At 46.4% G+C, this 16,822-nt stretch overlaps 1 protein-coding gene across 2 annotated transcripts in view; it reads right to left on the bottom strand.

The window, feature by feature from the left end:
• The window catches only part of TMEM67 (transmembrane protein 67), a 1,133,211-nt gene that overhangs the window by 1,036,210 nt on the left and 80,179 nt on the right, over positions 1-16,822 (bottom strand). For both annotated transcript variants that reach the window (XM_086965990.1, XM_086965991.1), the window contains exon 2: positions 6,150-6,238. In XM_086965990.1, the coding sequence (XP_086822116.1) occupies positions 6,150-6,238 (89 nt within the window). The remainder of the gene's footprint in view (positions 1-6,149; positions 6,239-16,822) is intronic.

Below are 16,822 nucleotides of genomic sequence, written 5' to 3'. Positions count from 1 at the left end.
CAGGGGCGTTTTGAAGTGGGTTCCTGGAGGTGCACATTTATGCCTGGCACAAGCTGGTGGTTGGGAATAACACCCTGGGGACGCCCTAACCAATGAAATTAAGGTTTGGGGGGCTAAAACTACTACTTTGGACATTTCCAAGATGGCAAAAGTCTTTGGTAACACTAAAAGTGGGCTTGGAGGGCTGGGGAATGTACTAATGCAATCTTAGTGTCCTCCCACATCACCACTAAAATCCAGTTTAGTCAGCCACTGAATCCCAGAATCAGACGTATGGTAACATCAAAGTTGCTTTCAGGTCCAGACAGTGGATACACACAAAGTGTTTTGGCATTCTATTTCCTTCCTTTAAATCGTGACCCAATTGTTATATGTAAATCCAGCAGGCCTGTCAAACAGGCTGCGACACTGTAATGTCATAGAGCGTGCCAAAACGATTGCCTCCTGACTGACTGGCAAGATAAAAGAAGGGCCCTGCCCAGGTGTAAGCTATCATTTGCCTAGAATAGGGAGGTATCCTAACTGACTTATGAAAAAATACCCAGCAGTTCTGTCAAGCAGGATGTAACTTTCAAGCAGGACTAGGCACTTTAATGTCAATGTGGACAATACCTGCCAATTCAGATCAGCATATTGTTTTGCTACTGGGAGCAGCTTCACACACCATTCACGCCAATTTAATTGTTAATTACTGGCTGGCTTAAGTGGGAGAACAAAATGCAGATTTGGTTTCCAGGAACAAAGTTACCTGTCCGGAATATTTAGGACAAATCCATCTTCTCCACTGATTAGGAGGTTTAACTATTATTAAACATAGTTGTTTAATTATTTTTCTAGCTCATCCCATTCTTGAGATACAGGATTAGTATTTCATATTATATCACAGTGTTTTCCTATGGAACAGCTACAGGAAGCTGGCTCTGTAGATACTATACCAAAAAGAGGTATATTGTGCACAGAGTCCAGCGAGTGCCCAAAGGTATGGCAGAGGTTAAAGTAGATAATACTTTACTCTCAATTTAGGGGTAGCTGGGCTGAGCAGTTAGGCTTGTCAGAGGGTAGTGTGAATGTATTTGAAGTACATACTCATATAAAGCAGGGACACACACCCAATGACTAAATTCCAGACTCATTTTTGCAACAATATTACTTTTGTTACTTTTATTTCTAGGAACAAAGTTGAACTCAGTTACAAGTAAGTAGACTTTTCTGCAATACTCTCAGATTATTGGCAAGAGGTTTGTATAGCATTAAACAATAGTTTGTATGTGCATGAAATGCTTTTCAGTACAGAACAAGATACTTTGTATTCAGGATCACACTTCGTACAACACAGAAAGAGACCAATGCAATCCTATAGGAGAAAGACAAATGAGTAATTTAGAAGTAAGTAAACCGTTTGAGATTCAGTCTCTAGGGGTTTTGGTCAACTGTGGGCATGGGTCGGACCAAGCGGCACTGGGGCGGCCTGGTGCAGAGGTCACTGGGCCCAATGTTATCCTATGGAGGCTGGGGGCACCTAGAGGAGGCACCGGTTATAGGTACCTGCTATTCAGGGACACAGGCCCAGGGGGTTAACATCAGCACTGGAGGGGCCGCCAAAAAGCACAGAGACTGCACCACCAGCAGCACTGTGGCGGCAGGGTGCGGAGTGCACAGGAGGCGCCGGGTGCCCAACTTAAACTAATGGAGATCCTCGGTTGGGGAAAAAGGCTGCAGGTTTGGTTCGGGAGGCTAGCTGAAGGAATCCCATGACTGGATAGTTAGGCTGGATAGTGGGTGGACACCGGGACACCGTTGGTTGGGCACTCCTAGGCCCGGGGGTTGCAGGAGCAGGGGTGTCTTAAGGCATTGGGTTTCTCTCACCAGATCCAGTCTGGGACCCTTCCGGTTGAGACTGCAGGCATCGAGGGGGAGGTCAGGGGAGGGCGTCCTACGCTGGATCCCAGGTCAGGATCACCGGGGAGACTTCATTGGGTCAGTGGGCTACCTGGAATCAGTCCGGGGGTGTCAGGTGCAGAGTGGTGCAAGTGCTGCGGATCCCCTGGGATCCTTAGTCCTTGAGGTAGTTTCTTGCTGGACAAATCTAGTGTCCATAGGAGACAAGAGTCTTTGCTGAAGACTTCACAGGTCTCTGTGTTTCTTGGACGAGGCTGGCTGCAGGCCATGCCGGTTTCTTGGAGCAGGGTCGCTGGAGGAGGAGACAGACCGGTAGGGCTGGGGCCAAGGCAGTCATCGTCTTCTTCTCCACTGATGTATGGCTCTTCGGTCCTTCTTCATAGGTCGTCTGATTTGAGGAACAAGGTTTAGGGGAGCACTTAAATACTAAATCTAAGGGCGTTACTGAGGTCCGGAGTCAGTAGCCAATGGATACTGTCCCCGAGGGTGACTACACCCTTTGTGTGCCCCGTCCCTTTGGGGAGAGGGGCACATCACTACTCCTCTTGGGCCTAATTCTTCAAAGCAAGATGACAAATTTTCAAGAAAGGGATTCACCTCAATTCCTGGCAACCCTAGGAGTGTGTGAGGGTAAGGTGGACACTCCTACTATTCTTACTAATTTTCCCACCTGTCCTGCTGCCAAAAGTGGGGTTAGGAGAGGGGGTGGGCATCTACACTAGTTGGAGTGGCCCAAATCAGCATAACACAAGGTGAGAGCCTTTGAGGCTCACGGCCAAGTGTTGCTGTTCCTGCAATGGGAGAAGTGAGAAGCACCTCCACCCAGAGCAGGCTTTGTTTCTGATCTCCGAGAGTACAAAGGCTATCACCCCATGAGGTTAAAACCTGTATGGTGGTGGCTGGCTGGCAGGGACCAGTCAGCCAATACACTAGAAGTCGGTCGTCTTTTAGGGGGGGGCATCTCTGAGATGTCCTCTGAGTGCATTTTATAATAAATCCATCACTGGATGTGTGGATTTATTATGCTGAGAAGTTGGATACCAACTTCTTCGTCTACAGTAGAGACATCATGGAGCAGTGGAGTTTGTGATGACAAACTCCCAGCCCATGTACTCAAAATGGCATCACTGCACACAATGTCTTTGAATGGCACGGACACTGTAGAGGCATATTGCTCATGCAGCTATGCCCTCACCTGTGGTATGGTGCACCCCAACGTAGGGCTCTGAGGCCTGCTAGAGGGGTGACGTAACCATGTCGCAGTGTTGGTGGGCAAGGCATACTGGGATGTGTGCTATGTCGACTCTTCAGTTTGGTCTGCACCAAAACACGTGGTCTGCAAGGGCAGTGTGAGCGTGTTATGGTGAAGCGTCTTTTAAGGTGACGTAATACATGCTGCAGCCCTCGGAGGCCCTCTCTGGTCACAAGGCCCTTGGTACCAGGGGCACCTTTCACAAGGGAGTTAAATATGGCGCAAAGGTGTGCCAACTGTGTAAATAAAGATATCGTTTGGGAAAGAACACAGGTGCTGGGGCCTGGTTAGCAGGGTCCCAGCACACACACAGTCAAGTCAGTATCAGGTGTCTCGCAAAACGTTAGAGGGTAACCATGCAAAATGTGAAAATAGCAGCTTTGAATGCACTTTCACTGTAAGGACATGTTAAAATGTAAACCTTTAGGCTGATGTGGGGGCGCTAGAAGAGGAGGACTGGAATGAGGCACTGGCAGGCCCCAGAGGAGCGGCCATCTCTGTCTGCCTGAGGTTGATCCAATTTAAATACTTGCACAGGGTACATTACACTCGGCGGAGGCTGTGGCAGGCGGGCCTCATTGCATCCCAGATCTGTACTAGGTGTGGATGTGAGGAGGGTACTTTCTTTCACACAGTGTGGAGTTGTGGCCACTTAAACAGGTTCTGGAATGGGGTCTGGAATGGCCTGGATGAAGTCCTTGGATGGGTGCTCCCCCGCACGCCGCGCCTGGGACTACTGCATGTGTTGGATGGAGTGGGGGGTAACCTCTACAAGAGGCATTTGTTGTTACTGGGTCTCACAATTGCCAAAAGAGATATAGCGAAGGCATGGAAGGACCCGAGGGCTCAGACGTTGGTGGCGTGGAAGAGGGGGCTTGATTTTTGTATGGGGATGGAGAAGCCCATATTTCTTGCCCGGGGTTGCCCTTGGAAACATTATAAAATCTAGAAACGTTGGGCTAATGTCAGGGGCATCTGGCTTGAGCCTCCGCCGGAACAGGACCCAGTACTGGATGCTTGAGTGCGCTGTGCCAGTGGCTATGTGTACACAAATTACTGACATTGTATGGAACCATGCGGGGGGGAGGGATCCGGGATGGTTGGGGTGGGAGGAGTGTTGGGGGGGGGGGGGGCGGAGGTAGGGTGGTTAATTGCATTCATTTTATACTTTTTTTGATGTCAAAAACATGATGGATTGCAATGCGTTATGTACATTCAAATGGTTGGCAGTTGCCTCTGGGGAACAGAGCTCTGCAACTCCAATGTGATCTATCAATAAAATTGGTTTTAAAAAAAAAATGTAAACCTTTACATGTCCTACTTTTAAGTGCCATGCACCTAGCCTTTTTGGGCAATACGGCCCACTTCGGGATAACTTATACCTATTTAAAAGGAAGGCTGAGGCCTGCCAAAAGGGGCTATTCTGACAGTTCAAACTTGCAGTTAATACCTGCACAGCCAAGCTAGTGCTGGCAGGCCAGCAGCCATATTTGCATTATGACTACATTGGGTGGAACAATGAGTGCTGCAGCCCGTAGGTGACATTTAACTTACAGGCCTCTTGGTATGATGTATTAGGGGCTTATAGGTAAGTTAAACATGGCAATTCAAAGTATACCAATATTACCTTCTTGAGAGGAGGAGCACAAGCACTTTACCACTGGTTAGCAGTGCACAGAGGTCCACAGCCAGCAAAATTAAGATTCAGCAAAAAGGCAAAATAAAGAAACCATGGTGACTCCATAGAAAGGGCAAATCTCCAACAGAAGAAAACTGTGTGTAAAATTCTCTACAGATTGTACTGCACACCACATTGGATTCATGCCTTTGATAGAGAATAAGACGCCACAAGATGGAGAAGTGCAGGGAGGAGGGCACACTCAAAAGCTGCGGTCATACCCCTACATTGCTTAATTTTAGAGCTAAGTGTTGCAGACAATCCGTAAACCTGCACAAAAGTAGCTGCTTGTTCCAACTTAATTCTACTTGGATGCTCATCACTGGAGAAAACATACTCTGTATTCACGCAAGGGCATGATTATTTCCCACAAGTTGCTGGTGAAAAAATGGTGGACTCCAGGTGAGTGGTGAAACGCGCAAATACATTGCAATGAGGTAAGGTTACAAAATGATTGGTGGATTCTTAATATGGAAACTAATCACGACGGTACTAGAGAGGAACTTTTAGTAATAGTGTAACATACTCGTCATCTATGTATCTAATAATCCTAAAGAATGCCAAAGCCCCCAAAATGGTTCAGGATGCTGAACATTCTATAGCACAGCAAAATGAATTTGGAGTGGACTTTTCTGTGTAAGAAAAACTTGCCAATTCCCAAATGGAGGGTTGATAATAATAATCCTGGCCCGCACTGGATTAGTTTAGGGGGTTGGCAGGAAATCATAATGTCCATCTAAATGCTGTACATGTGAATACAAAAGTGATACCTTAAAATGAATTTTAATCAATTTAATTAATAACTCAATGATTGGGATGAGAATTAGGGTAATGGTTCATTAAATAGGTAATTTTGCAATTATTCTAAATAAAAGGAAAAGTCAATATTTTCATTGATAACAGAATGTTAAGGTTAGTGTTAAGAAGTATGATCAATTATTATAATTGAATACTGTATTTATATGCATTCAAAAAAGTCCACAAGGTTAAAAATGATCATGACAATTGAAATCAGACTACTTAACGTAGGCTATTGGCATTTGTTTATTTTATAGTTATTAATCTGTTATTATTATTATTAAATTAACAAGGAAAACAAAAACTATTGTTATGAGATAGGGTTAGGCACTAGTGGCAAAGTAAAGGTCATAATGAAGTAATGATAACATTAATGATAAGAATAAGTTGACAAAGTAAAATTGTCAATGTAATGGTTTTACAGGGTCTCACAGGATAACTAATAATACATTTCCGTAAAACAGCATTAAATGCAATAATATAGTGCACTGGGTCTCCAATGTATGAAAACTTAATACATACCAAATTGTCAGGACATTTCTGGCAACTCGCTGACGAACTCCCAGAATTAAAGACCCACTTAAATCCGGGTAGACATACACACGAGGTACCTGGAGAAGAAAACAAAAGTTTCTGGTGTTTGTGATGTATACACTATAAAGCAAAAACAACTTTTTAAAAGATACACAAACAATCCATTTAACAGTCAAGAGACTTTGGCTGATTTCAGTTTCACAGCTGATCATTGCAGTAATAATAATGTACATAATACAAAAGGTAGGTAGCAGGAAGACAATAGACCAGCATAGTGCATGCAAAATAATTTATCATATTAAAAACTGCACACTATCTGAATATCATTAGGGAAAACACTTGCATTATTCTCAAATAGTTTATATGTCAGCTGGTAACACGACAATAAACAGAAATGGGTGCAAAGCACGACACATTTTCTTTGAGTTATAATGAATTTTGGAACACTCTTACCTGCATAGCCCTGGCTGCTGCCTTGGGCCTCCGCCCAGTAGAATTTCCATAATAATTTGGGGTTAGAAGAAAACCCACTAACTAGCACCCTTCAAAGATAGGATTATCACAATCTTACATACTTTCAGTCATAACAAACAATATGAAGAGCAGAAGGCAAAAAACAATACAGTAAATCAAAATCGACCCCAAACTACAAATAGGCGCAGCTCAGAACAGTATCCACTCCTCACAATACTGTTGCCAAAGCAGACAAATAGACAACAAGACAAATCAGGGAGCAATCTATTGGAGATTCACAGTTATCAAGTTTAATATGTTTAAGAAAAAGAAATGTAGCGTCTTGATATCATGAGTCAGTCTTTTTTATTTTAATTCCAAAAGAATCCATACAGCCAATGTGTTCTATTAAAATAAACCTCTTCAGGACAATGTATTTGAAAACGCATTTTCCAAAACAAAGGTGCCTTTATAACATTTTTACTTTTTAAATGCAATATGAATTTAATACCATTAAAAAGAAAAAAAACACAATTTCTATTTTTTTCAACAGTTTCAATGAGAGAATAATCCAAAAGACACTCTTTAAACAATTGAAACCATCTAAAGAAACAGGACACAGCAAGGTAGGGAATAGTAGTACTACCTTATCTATACTACTATAATAAAGGAGAAAGGTTCAGGCTTTGAGGCGGGTAAACTCCGGAACCACTGTGCCAATCTACACACCCGATACACCGTAGAAATCGTCAGGGTGTGTAGATGGTTATAGGCTATATAAAGTTTCAAAATAAACCTTATTTAAAAAATTAATATTTTTAAAAAAAAAGTAGTCCCCCCAAAGTAGCGCCGGCCACGATGTGCGTGCTCACGTCGAGGAGCGGCGTCAGAGGCGCTCCGGCCATGGTGCGGGGGAGGAGCCGTCACGTGAAGAGCAGCATTGAGAGGCGGACATGGCGTGGGGGAGGAGCGGCGGCGGACAAGCGGTGAGGAGCAGAGCGGCGAAGAGCTGTGACCTCAGGAGCGGCGGAAAAGGTAAGCAGGCGGGTATCGGGCCAGGCGGGGAACGGCCAAAAGGCAATGTCGGGGCAGGCGGGGTCGGGGAAGACTGGGACGGGGATTAACTCAGGCCACGCGAGGGTCAGGGCAGGTGGGGGACGGGGCAGGTGGGGGACCGGGCGGGGGCACGGGCTGCAGGCGGGAATGGACAAAAGGCAATGTCGGGGCAGGCGGGGGACGGGGATCGACTCAGGCCACGCGAGGGTCGGACTAGGAGGGGGACGGGGCGGGCCGGGCACTGGCTGCTGGGCAATGTCGGGGCAGGCAGGGGTAGGGGGAAGCCTGAAAGCTCCCGGACAAGGTCGGGACGGGCTGCTAGTTTAATCAATAAATGATCATTCACAGAAAAAGTTAAAACACGCACAACACACAATAAAAGCTTTTGGGGAGAAATATAAATAGAAGCACATCATAAAAACATCACAAGTGTAGGCTATGCAAAAAAACCATAGAATATTTATCAAAGCAAAATTTTCTATGAGAACAACCTCATGCAGAGTCAGGTAAAATCTATATAAAATCCATCAGGAGGAACCACCAGTTATGTTGCAGACAATATCAAACATTATTTCAGATTTTGTTGGGGTGGGGGGAGGGGGGGATTACTCTCCTAAATGATCATTCACATATAAGTTCCTAGTTAGTAGATAACATCTTAATCCTGAGCCACCAAACATATAGAAAATATCTCCTTAATTAGACAAATGGATATGCAGACGATCTACTGATTACATGTTGACAAGGAAGACACTCTGTAATAAGGATCCTGAAAAAGAAAAGACTGGCTCACATTAGTGCAGATAGATTACAAGTATCGTCCTAGATGTTTGGAACTGCATACTGTCGCCATAAAAGATGTGTGAGGGGTTGGCCTGGTACATGATGATCACTATTCTAGTGAGCACCTTGCACCAGTCCAAACGACCCTTATGGTGATTGGTTGTAAGTCAACCTTATAGACCAGCTATCCTAGGGGTAGCATGGACAAAAGCAGTCTTCGGCTAAACTCAAGAGGGCATGTGAAGCCAGCTGCTTTACCATATGCAATCCTTTTCAACACCAAGTGAAAGGACACCACACAAGTTATATATTACAAAATATATGTATTTATTTCTAGAATAATCCCCTATACTCTTTATGAGCACAGAAGCACAAGCGTTTAACAAAGAACACAGTATAACATACAATAAGCTGCACAATTTGGATAGGCCGGGTGGCCACTCAAACCATATATTAAAAAAGTGGTATAAGTACCACATCACGAACAATGGTAAGGCCTAGGGCCTTGGGAATCGCTGGGCCTACACTGGACTAATGAAGGTTAGGACATAGGAGACCCACAGGATGCGGGTGCAGTGTCTATAGGCAACCGCGTTTACCATACAAGTCAATGGTGCGTAAAAATCAGAAAGTTATAAGTTTAGGAGACTTCCGACTATACTAGAACTTAGCCACTTGAAACTAGGACACTAGGGATGTAAATCACTACAGGGGCACCAGAGTACCCTCGTTACCTCACCCACAGGAAGCGGGTGCATAGGTGCCAAAGTGCGCCGGGTTTCTTCGTGAAGTTCTATGGAGCCTGGAGGAAAAGATGCTGCAGGCGGCCAGGAGAGAAGAGTCCAGTTGGATCCAAGGGTGGATTGAAGATGTAGAGTACCTGAAAGCAGAGGGGAGAGAGTCTGGGTCACTAGCCAGTGACCAGGATGGAACCAGGACGGAACCAGGCAATGTCGGGTTGCGATCAGGAGCTGTCGAGTAGTTTGTCTCCGCTGCCACCAGGACCAGGAAGGATCGAGGATGACCAGCTGGTGAAAACGAGCTGTTCCACGAAGGCTCTTGCTGTCGGCGGTGTCGGTTCTCGAGTCGGAGTCACCAAGCCTTGGCAAATGCAACCCACGCAGGACTTGAAGGTGTCTTCTGGATCGGACCGGGAAGGGCAGATTGGTGGCTCCTTTTCAGAGGAGCTGGGGCCAGTCTGGAGCAACCAGACCAGCAGTGTAGTTTCGATGCATCGTCGTCACAGAGGCCACTAGCCAACGGGCCAGTGACCGGACAACGCGTCGAACAGGAAAAGTGCAAAAGGGCCCCACGCAGCACTCGGTGAGTGTGGAGGGGTGATCTTTGGAGCACAGGCTGCTCGGGGCTGGGGCTTCTCAAACCCCAAAGCACAGCGTCGAGGGAGCCTCGGGAGCTGCACAGAAAGCACTTTGTCGACTTTTCAAGAAGGCCAGTCCCACATCTCACGTCGCCTCCACGGGTCTAAGCTTTGCTAGGACTGTGGATCGGGCTGTTGGAAGTCTGGGAGTCCAGGTCTTGTCGGTCTCTGTCGTTCAAGCTCCGGCGGGAGCAATGGCAAAGGAAGTCTCGATGCGCTGATGGTGCCTGCTTGCACAGGGTGGCCACTCCTTGACCACAAGGGAGATTCTTCAGTCTTCTACGTTGAGTAGGATGTGAAAGGTTCCAGAGTTTTGTTTCAAAGTTTCAGTCAAGATGATCTGAGGTGCAATGGCACCGCTCCTACCTTTATTCCAAATCAAGGGGCTGGATCACCTGCTAGGTCCCTCCTATGGTTGGGACCCAGGTAGGGGGTGGTTACACCCCTTTCCCTTAGTCCAGTTTCGCGCCAGAGCTGGGGCTGGAGTGCCCCAGCACCAGTTTGAACTGGACTATGCATGGGACGCCTTGTGGGCCCCAGGCAGTGTCTAGTTTCATTCAGCCCTCACTGCCCCAATCCACTATCTCCGGTCTGGGGTGGTGTAACACCTCCCTGTGACAGGATACCATTTGTTCAGGCCTCCCCTGCCGGAGTTTCGGTCAGCAGCAGGAGGCCAGACTTGTATCTGGGGCAGCAGCATCCATTTTGTGATGCTGAGGCTCTGGTTAGATTTAACCGCGTTTAAGCAAAGTAACATGTCTTCTTCCTCTAGAAGGGTGGAATGCTACCCTCGTCGCCAGGACTGGCAAGGGGGTAGTATTCCAAAGCGTATGACACCTTTTTTTATTTATTTTTTAGTAGCATTTCAAACAACACAGTAAAACAACAGTAATGTGTACATCAGACCATTGCTCAACAGCATCCATCTCTCAGTATACATAGCTCATTACAGAGTTCCTAGACAATAATTTGAGTCAGTGTACAGTCACAGCACATGCAAAACAATACATATATTCAATCCATTTGATAAGTTTCAAGAAATTTCCCTAAGTAAATCCAGTAGTCTTTGGGACGGGATCAAGCAGGTAGTTCTTCCTCGTATGTCTGCAGAGTGTCTTTACAATACGTTAAATCCAATAACCATTGCTTAACAGTCGGGACTTTTCTACTATTCCAACACATAGAGACTCTACGCTTCGCTAAAATCAAAGCCACCACACAGAATTTGCATCTTAGGGCTCTCAGCTCCGGCAGTATGCCCAATAGGCATGCACAGATAGTGCAATCTACTGGTACACCGATCATGGTACCCAGTAGTTCAGTGACCTTAGACCAATAACTTGCTATTTTGTCACAGCCCCATGCTAGATGACAGAAATCTGCATCCTGCATATGACATCTCTTGCATTTAGAGTCAATACGAAGGCCCTATCTATGAAGCCTAGCCGGCGTGTAATATGATTGGTGGATGTATTTATAATGTATTATGTGCAAATTTCCATTAGATGTCAGTAGTCCAGTGAGTGCGCAGGCCGTAGCCCATTCTTCCGGCGACAACGGATTCTCTAGAATGGTATTCCATTTGTCCAGTGTGGTCTGAGTGTTTCCTGCAATATCTTTTTGCAATGATCGGTATAGTCTAGATACCATGTGATTCGCAGTGGTGGACGTGAGAATAAGTTGTAAGGGCGCCAGTTGCTGTGGTTCTGCTGGGTAGGTAGGATAAAGCTTTTGTATAGCTTTTTGCAATGTAAAATACGTGAACTTAAATAGTAGTGTTGGGTTGTTTATGTAGGTGAGATCTGAAAGTTTAATGAAATCGCCATCCTTGTATAAATCACCCATCGTATCTATACCCACTGCGTGTAGGAGTCCCATTCCCACCTTTTCCTGTGTAACGGAGAGTTCCAGGTGGTGGTCGAGTGGCAGAGCTTCCGCATATAAAGTAGTTTATGAGTTTTTTTCCCCATAATGCGCCAGGCCTTATTAGTAGTATCTATGGTGTTGATGTCCTTGTTATGTAACGCAGGTCTGGTATGCGTTATGATAGCCTGTAGTGGGATAGGATGTGCATCTCCTTCCTCAACTGCCACATGTGTAAGGAAAGGGATTTCATGGAACCAATGGTGAGCATATTGTGCTTGCGCACATAAGTAATATAGGAAGAAATCCGGTACCATATAGCCTCCCTGTTCGAATGGCAAATTGAGAGCGCGTAGCTCGATTCTGGCGTGTTTGCCCGCCCAGATGAGGGATATGACCATGGAGTTAATTCTGCGAAACACTTCCATTGGTGGCTGTATTGGGATATTATTAAATAGATACAGAAGTTTGGGCAGAACCACCATTTTAACCACCGCTGTGCGATCCGCCAATGATAGTGGCAAGCAGTTCCAACGTTTTACTTTGTCTTCGAGTTCAGACAATACACGGCCATAGTTCGTGCGAATAACAATCTCTGGGTCTCTGTGGAACCATACACCCAAATACCTTATCGGATCAAATTGCCACTCCAATGGGTAATCCAGCTGCTGTGGAGTTGTAGTGTCAGTCAAAGGGATAATGTTAGATTTTGCCCAATTAATATGAAGTCCTGATTGCTGGCCAAATCTAACATATTCGCGCAGCAGTGGGTTCAAGTTTAGTATCGGTTCTCTCACATAAAGCATCATGTCATCTGCATATAGCGAGATGTGTAGGGGCCGGCCAGGAAACTGCAGCGCGGAGTAGTGGTGATGTTGCCTAATTTTGCACGCATGGGGCTCCAGTGCTAGTGCAAATAATAATGGGGACAGAGGACAGCCCTGTCTTGTCCCTCTGCCAATTAAGATGGGGTCAGAAACATATCTATTGACCTTTATACGTGCGGTGGGGCACGAGTATAATAACATTATCCATTGTAGATATATCAGTGGAAATCCCATTCTCTGCAGTACTGTATATAGGTAAGACCATTCAATGGAATCGAAGGCTTTGGCTGCGTCCAGTAGGACCGCCGCTGCCTTCACATTTGGATCCAGATAGTGGAACACTGCAAACAAGGTTCTTGTACTATGCGCCGTAGAACGCTCGGGTATGAAGCCCGATTGATCTGGGCGCACTAACATTGGCATCAGTGGATTGAGGCGTGTTGCTATAAGTTTGGCAAGTATTTTGGTATCTACGTTTATAAGGGATAATGGTCTATAAGAATCACAAAAGTCTGGTTTCTTACCAGGCTTCAGCAGTGTAATCAGCATAGCTTCACGCATAGATGGGGGAGTAGTTGCTTCTCATGCACATCACCATACAGCTGCACCAGGTGCGGGGCCAGGGTATCTGCGAATGTTTTGTAAAACTCGCAGGTGAAGCCGTCCGGCCCTGGTGCCTTGCGATTTGGTAAGGGTTTAATGGTTACAAGGACTTCTTCAACAGTGATGGGCAGAGAGAGGTATTCTCTGTGTACGTTAGAGAGCCATGCTATCTCCACATCTGCCAGGTACTCCATTAAAACAGCAGTGTCTGGCGTAGGGTGAGATGTATATAGTTTTTCAAAAGTGCGCATGAATTCCTTCAGTATATTAGGAGTGTCGTAGTGTGGGGTATTAGTGTCATCCTTGATCAACTGCACTAATTGAGGAGCGCGTGGTGTGCATACTCTATGGCCCAGTGTTCTACCAGGTCTGCCCCCTTCGCCATATGTTCTAGCTATGCGCCGTTTGGTGATGTATTTCAGTTCATCCTGTGCAAATGTGTGATATTCAGACAGCACTGTCCTTATCTCCCCCAGTAATGCAACATTCTGCATGTTGACGTAGTCCCTTTCTAGAGCCCGCAGTTTCTCCTCTCTCATATCTAATTAGCGCCGTATGTCTTTAAGTATGCCTGCAGTGGTGTTGATGCAAACTGCCCTAATCGTAGCTTTAAAAGCTTCCCATAGTAGGCTTGAATCGTCTGTCGTGGGAGCATTTATCTGGAAATATTCCGTGATTGCAGTGCGTATTGTTTCCGTGTACGTTGGATCTAACAATGCGGCAGCGTTGAATCTCCAGCTAAACGGAGGAGTGATGTAATGTGGGATAACCAAAGACAAAAGCACCGGGTTGTGATCAGATAATGTCCTGGGCAAGTGTGTGGCATCAGACACCCACAGTGATAGTTGCTCAGTACCCAGCCAATAGTCAATCCGGGACCAGCTATTGTGAGCTGCTGTTACATGTGTTGCCTCAGTGCTATGCGGATTACGTGTCCTCCAAAAATCTAGTAGGTGAATGTCCGCCGTTATATCCTTGAGGATATGTAGTGCGTTTTGTGTGGTTCTGGTGTGTGTCCTGATCTGTCCATACCCTCTTCAAGAGCTATGTTAAAATCACCTCCCCACAAAACTTGTACATCTCGGAGATCAGACAGAACGCGCCATAAGTAATGATAGAAAGCGGGGTCATCCACATTTGACCATATACATTTACCAGAGCTAAGTTTTGTCCCCGGATGGTACCCATTACTACTACATATCGACCCACCTCATCTTTGTGCACTTTAGTGACAGTAAAATGCAGCCCTTTCCTAATTAGAGTGAGGACACCCCTTGAATAGGTGGAGTAGTTGGAGCTATGCACAGATTCTGCCCATCTATTTCCCACAGCGTGCTTCACATGAGGAGCTAGGTGCGTCTCTTGTAGAAACGCTATGTCCACTTTGTGCCTATCCAAATACGCTATAATCTGTATAATTATCTTGGGATTGTTTAGCCCACGAACATTCCAAGTTAGGAAATGTATTTGTACAGGTGCTAACCTCCTAGTATCCATCCCTGAATTTCTCTAGCCATGTGTGCATGTGACTTGAAGTTAAACCTCATATGATTGTGTAAACCCGGTTTCCTGGAAGTCAGAACATTAATTAAAACGTTACAATACTGAAGAGTAGCGATGCTTCTTAAGAGACTTAGACTGAAATACAAACTCCAACAACCCTTTCTTCCCTCCCCACCCACTTTAGCATCCCAACCATGCCAAAGACATACCCTTAATAGAACAAATTGAAAGTGAAACTTGTATTGGGGAGCACCCATTTGGGGGGTCCGCCCGGTGCACAGTGCTCCCTCCGCTAGCACGGATGTGACCAGGTTTGCATAGTTAATACAGATGTTAACATCTCGTAGATTTGCCAACGCGATGCCAGGCAGTAGGATCAGCTAGTGGACCAAACGAGGCCAAAGAAATTACCTACGAGCAGCTCAGTAGTACTTAGTTGTGAGTGAGCTTGTCTTATTTGGCCGCAGGTCCAAGCACGTACAGACATCTCAACATGTCGAGGCCCCGCCAAACCGGCTAGTTAGTGTGGTCAGCATGGCGTAGTCACCAATGTCAAAAACCGCCGCCCTGTGTGAGGATCAGAGGCGACCCGCCCCGCACTCATGCATAGATAAGCGGCAAAGCCTGAAAAATATCTACAAAGCGCGGCCCAGGTCCCATCAGGCAGACCGCTGTATGCAAGGGCCCTAGAATATCAAAGTGTAAAAAAGTGGCTGTATACGTTGCGCTACGTGGTATAGCAATGTTCACAGGCCAGGGCCCACCTGGACCCCAGTACTTCAAGAGGATCCACACCCACGCAGTGCGTGGTAAATACACCCTGGTCCCTCCCAAGCACCGCTTAGTTAAAAACTGTTAATGGGCAATGGTATATGTCTACATTTAGTCAGCATAGGTGCCCGGGGGGGTGGGAGGGATGGGGGGGGGGGAAAGCCCAATGATAGGGACCAGTACATACCACAAAACGCCCTCCGTCGGATGCGGAGCAGCAGGATAACATTTAATAAGGCACTAGTTTCTCGAATTCATTCCTGTTGGTCAGCCGCGTTCTGTCTGTCTTTACGCTTCTTGGCGGTTTTCTTCGGGAATTCGTGCGCTGCTTGTGGTGTGTTGAGATGACCCACAGACGCGCTGAGTAGAGCATCGCATATTAGTTACCTTGCTCTCGTAGTTTCTGTTTTGCTGAGTTAAACTCCTTTCTCGCAAGTTGGACAGCCATCGTGAAATCAGGATAAAATTCCAAAGTATTTCCTTGATGTGTGATGTTTCGTTTTTCCCGGGCCAGTCGAAGGATAGTGTCTCCATCTCTATAATTTAGGAGGCGGGCCACTATCGGTCGTGGCGGTGCACCCGGTTTTGGTTTAGGTGCGAGAGTGCGATGCGCCCTTTCCACTAGCATGGCTTTCGAGAAAGCCTCCGCACCAAATATGTCCCGGCAGAGTTCCTCCACATATATGTCTCCATCTTGCCAGTGTTGGTAGACTCCGGCACACCCGCAATGCGGACGTTGTTACGGCGGGATCTCGCCTCCAAATCCTCCGCCTTATCACGGATGACCGCCAGGAGTTTGTCCATTTCAGGGCATTTTGTTGTGGTCGCGCGTGATTCATCTTCCACTGCTGAGATCCTAGTTTCAGCCTCCACCAGGCGTTCTCCGTGTTTGTCGATCTTCGCCGCCATGTGGTCCACGCGCTGTGTCAATGTGTCTAGCTTCCCGTTAATAGTTTGTAGGCTTTGCTGGATGGCCGTCAGTACCTTCTCCATACCTCTTCTCGGGGCCTCTTCATTGTCCAGTTCCGTGTCCGAATGGGCTGTTGCGTTCCTCCCTTGCCGCTTTGCCTCAAATTGCAGCTTGGTTTGCTGCTTGTCCGGCTTCCCCATGATTTCGACCGTCAGTTTGGCTTGGCGCCAATTACACTCTACTTCTTCTCGCGTGACAGTGCACGATGCAAACTCCTGGGATCAATTTGTCGTTGCAATCCACACTGCTGGCAGTCCTTGCCGCATTCAATGACACAGACCCGTCTCCCAATTTGCCGTCTTAGAATCAGGGCGCTGTGGTCAAGTGGGGCGATAGTAATGCAGCAGACGCCGGCACCTTCACCACGTTCTGACAGCAGGATTGGCGGTATAAGTGCAGCACACGTGTAGACAGGGTCACAATTGTAGGTTTGATAACATCGATGCCGGTATTC

Source organism: Lissotriton vulgaris, chromosome 4_1 (assembly GCF_964263255.1).
Source record: "Lissotriton vulgaris chromosome 4_1, aLisVul1.2, whole genome shotgun sequence".
NCBI classification, from domain to species: Eukaryota; Metazoa; Chordata; class Amphibia; order Caudata; family Salamandridae; genus Lissotriton; species Lissotriton vulgaris.
The sequence above is the reverse complement of the archived record's forward strand: the minus strand, read 5'-3'. Positions and strand labels throughout refer to the sequence as shown.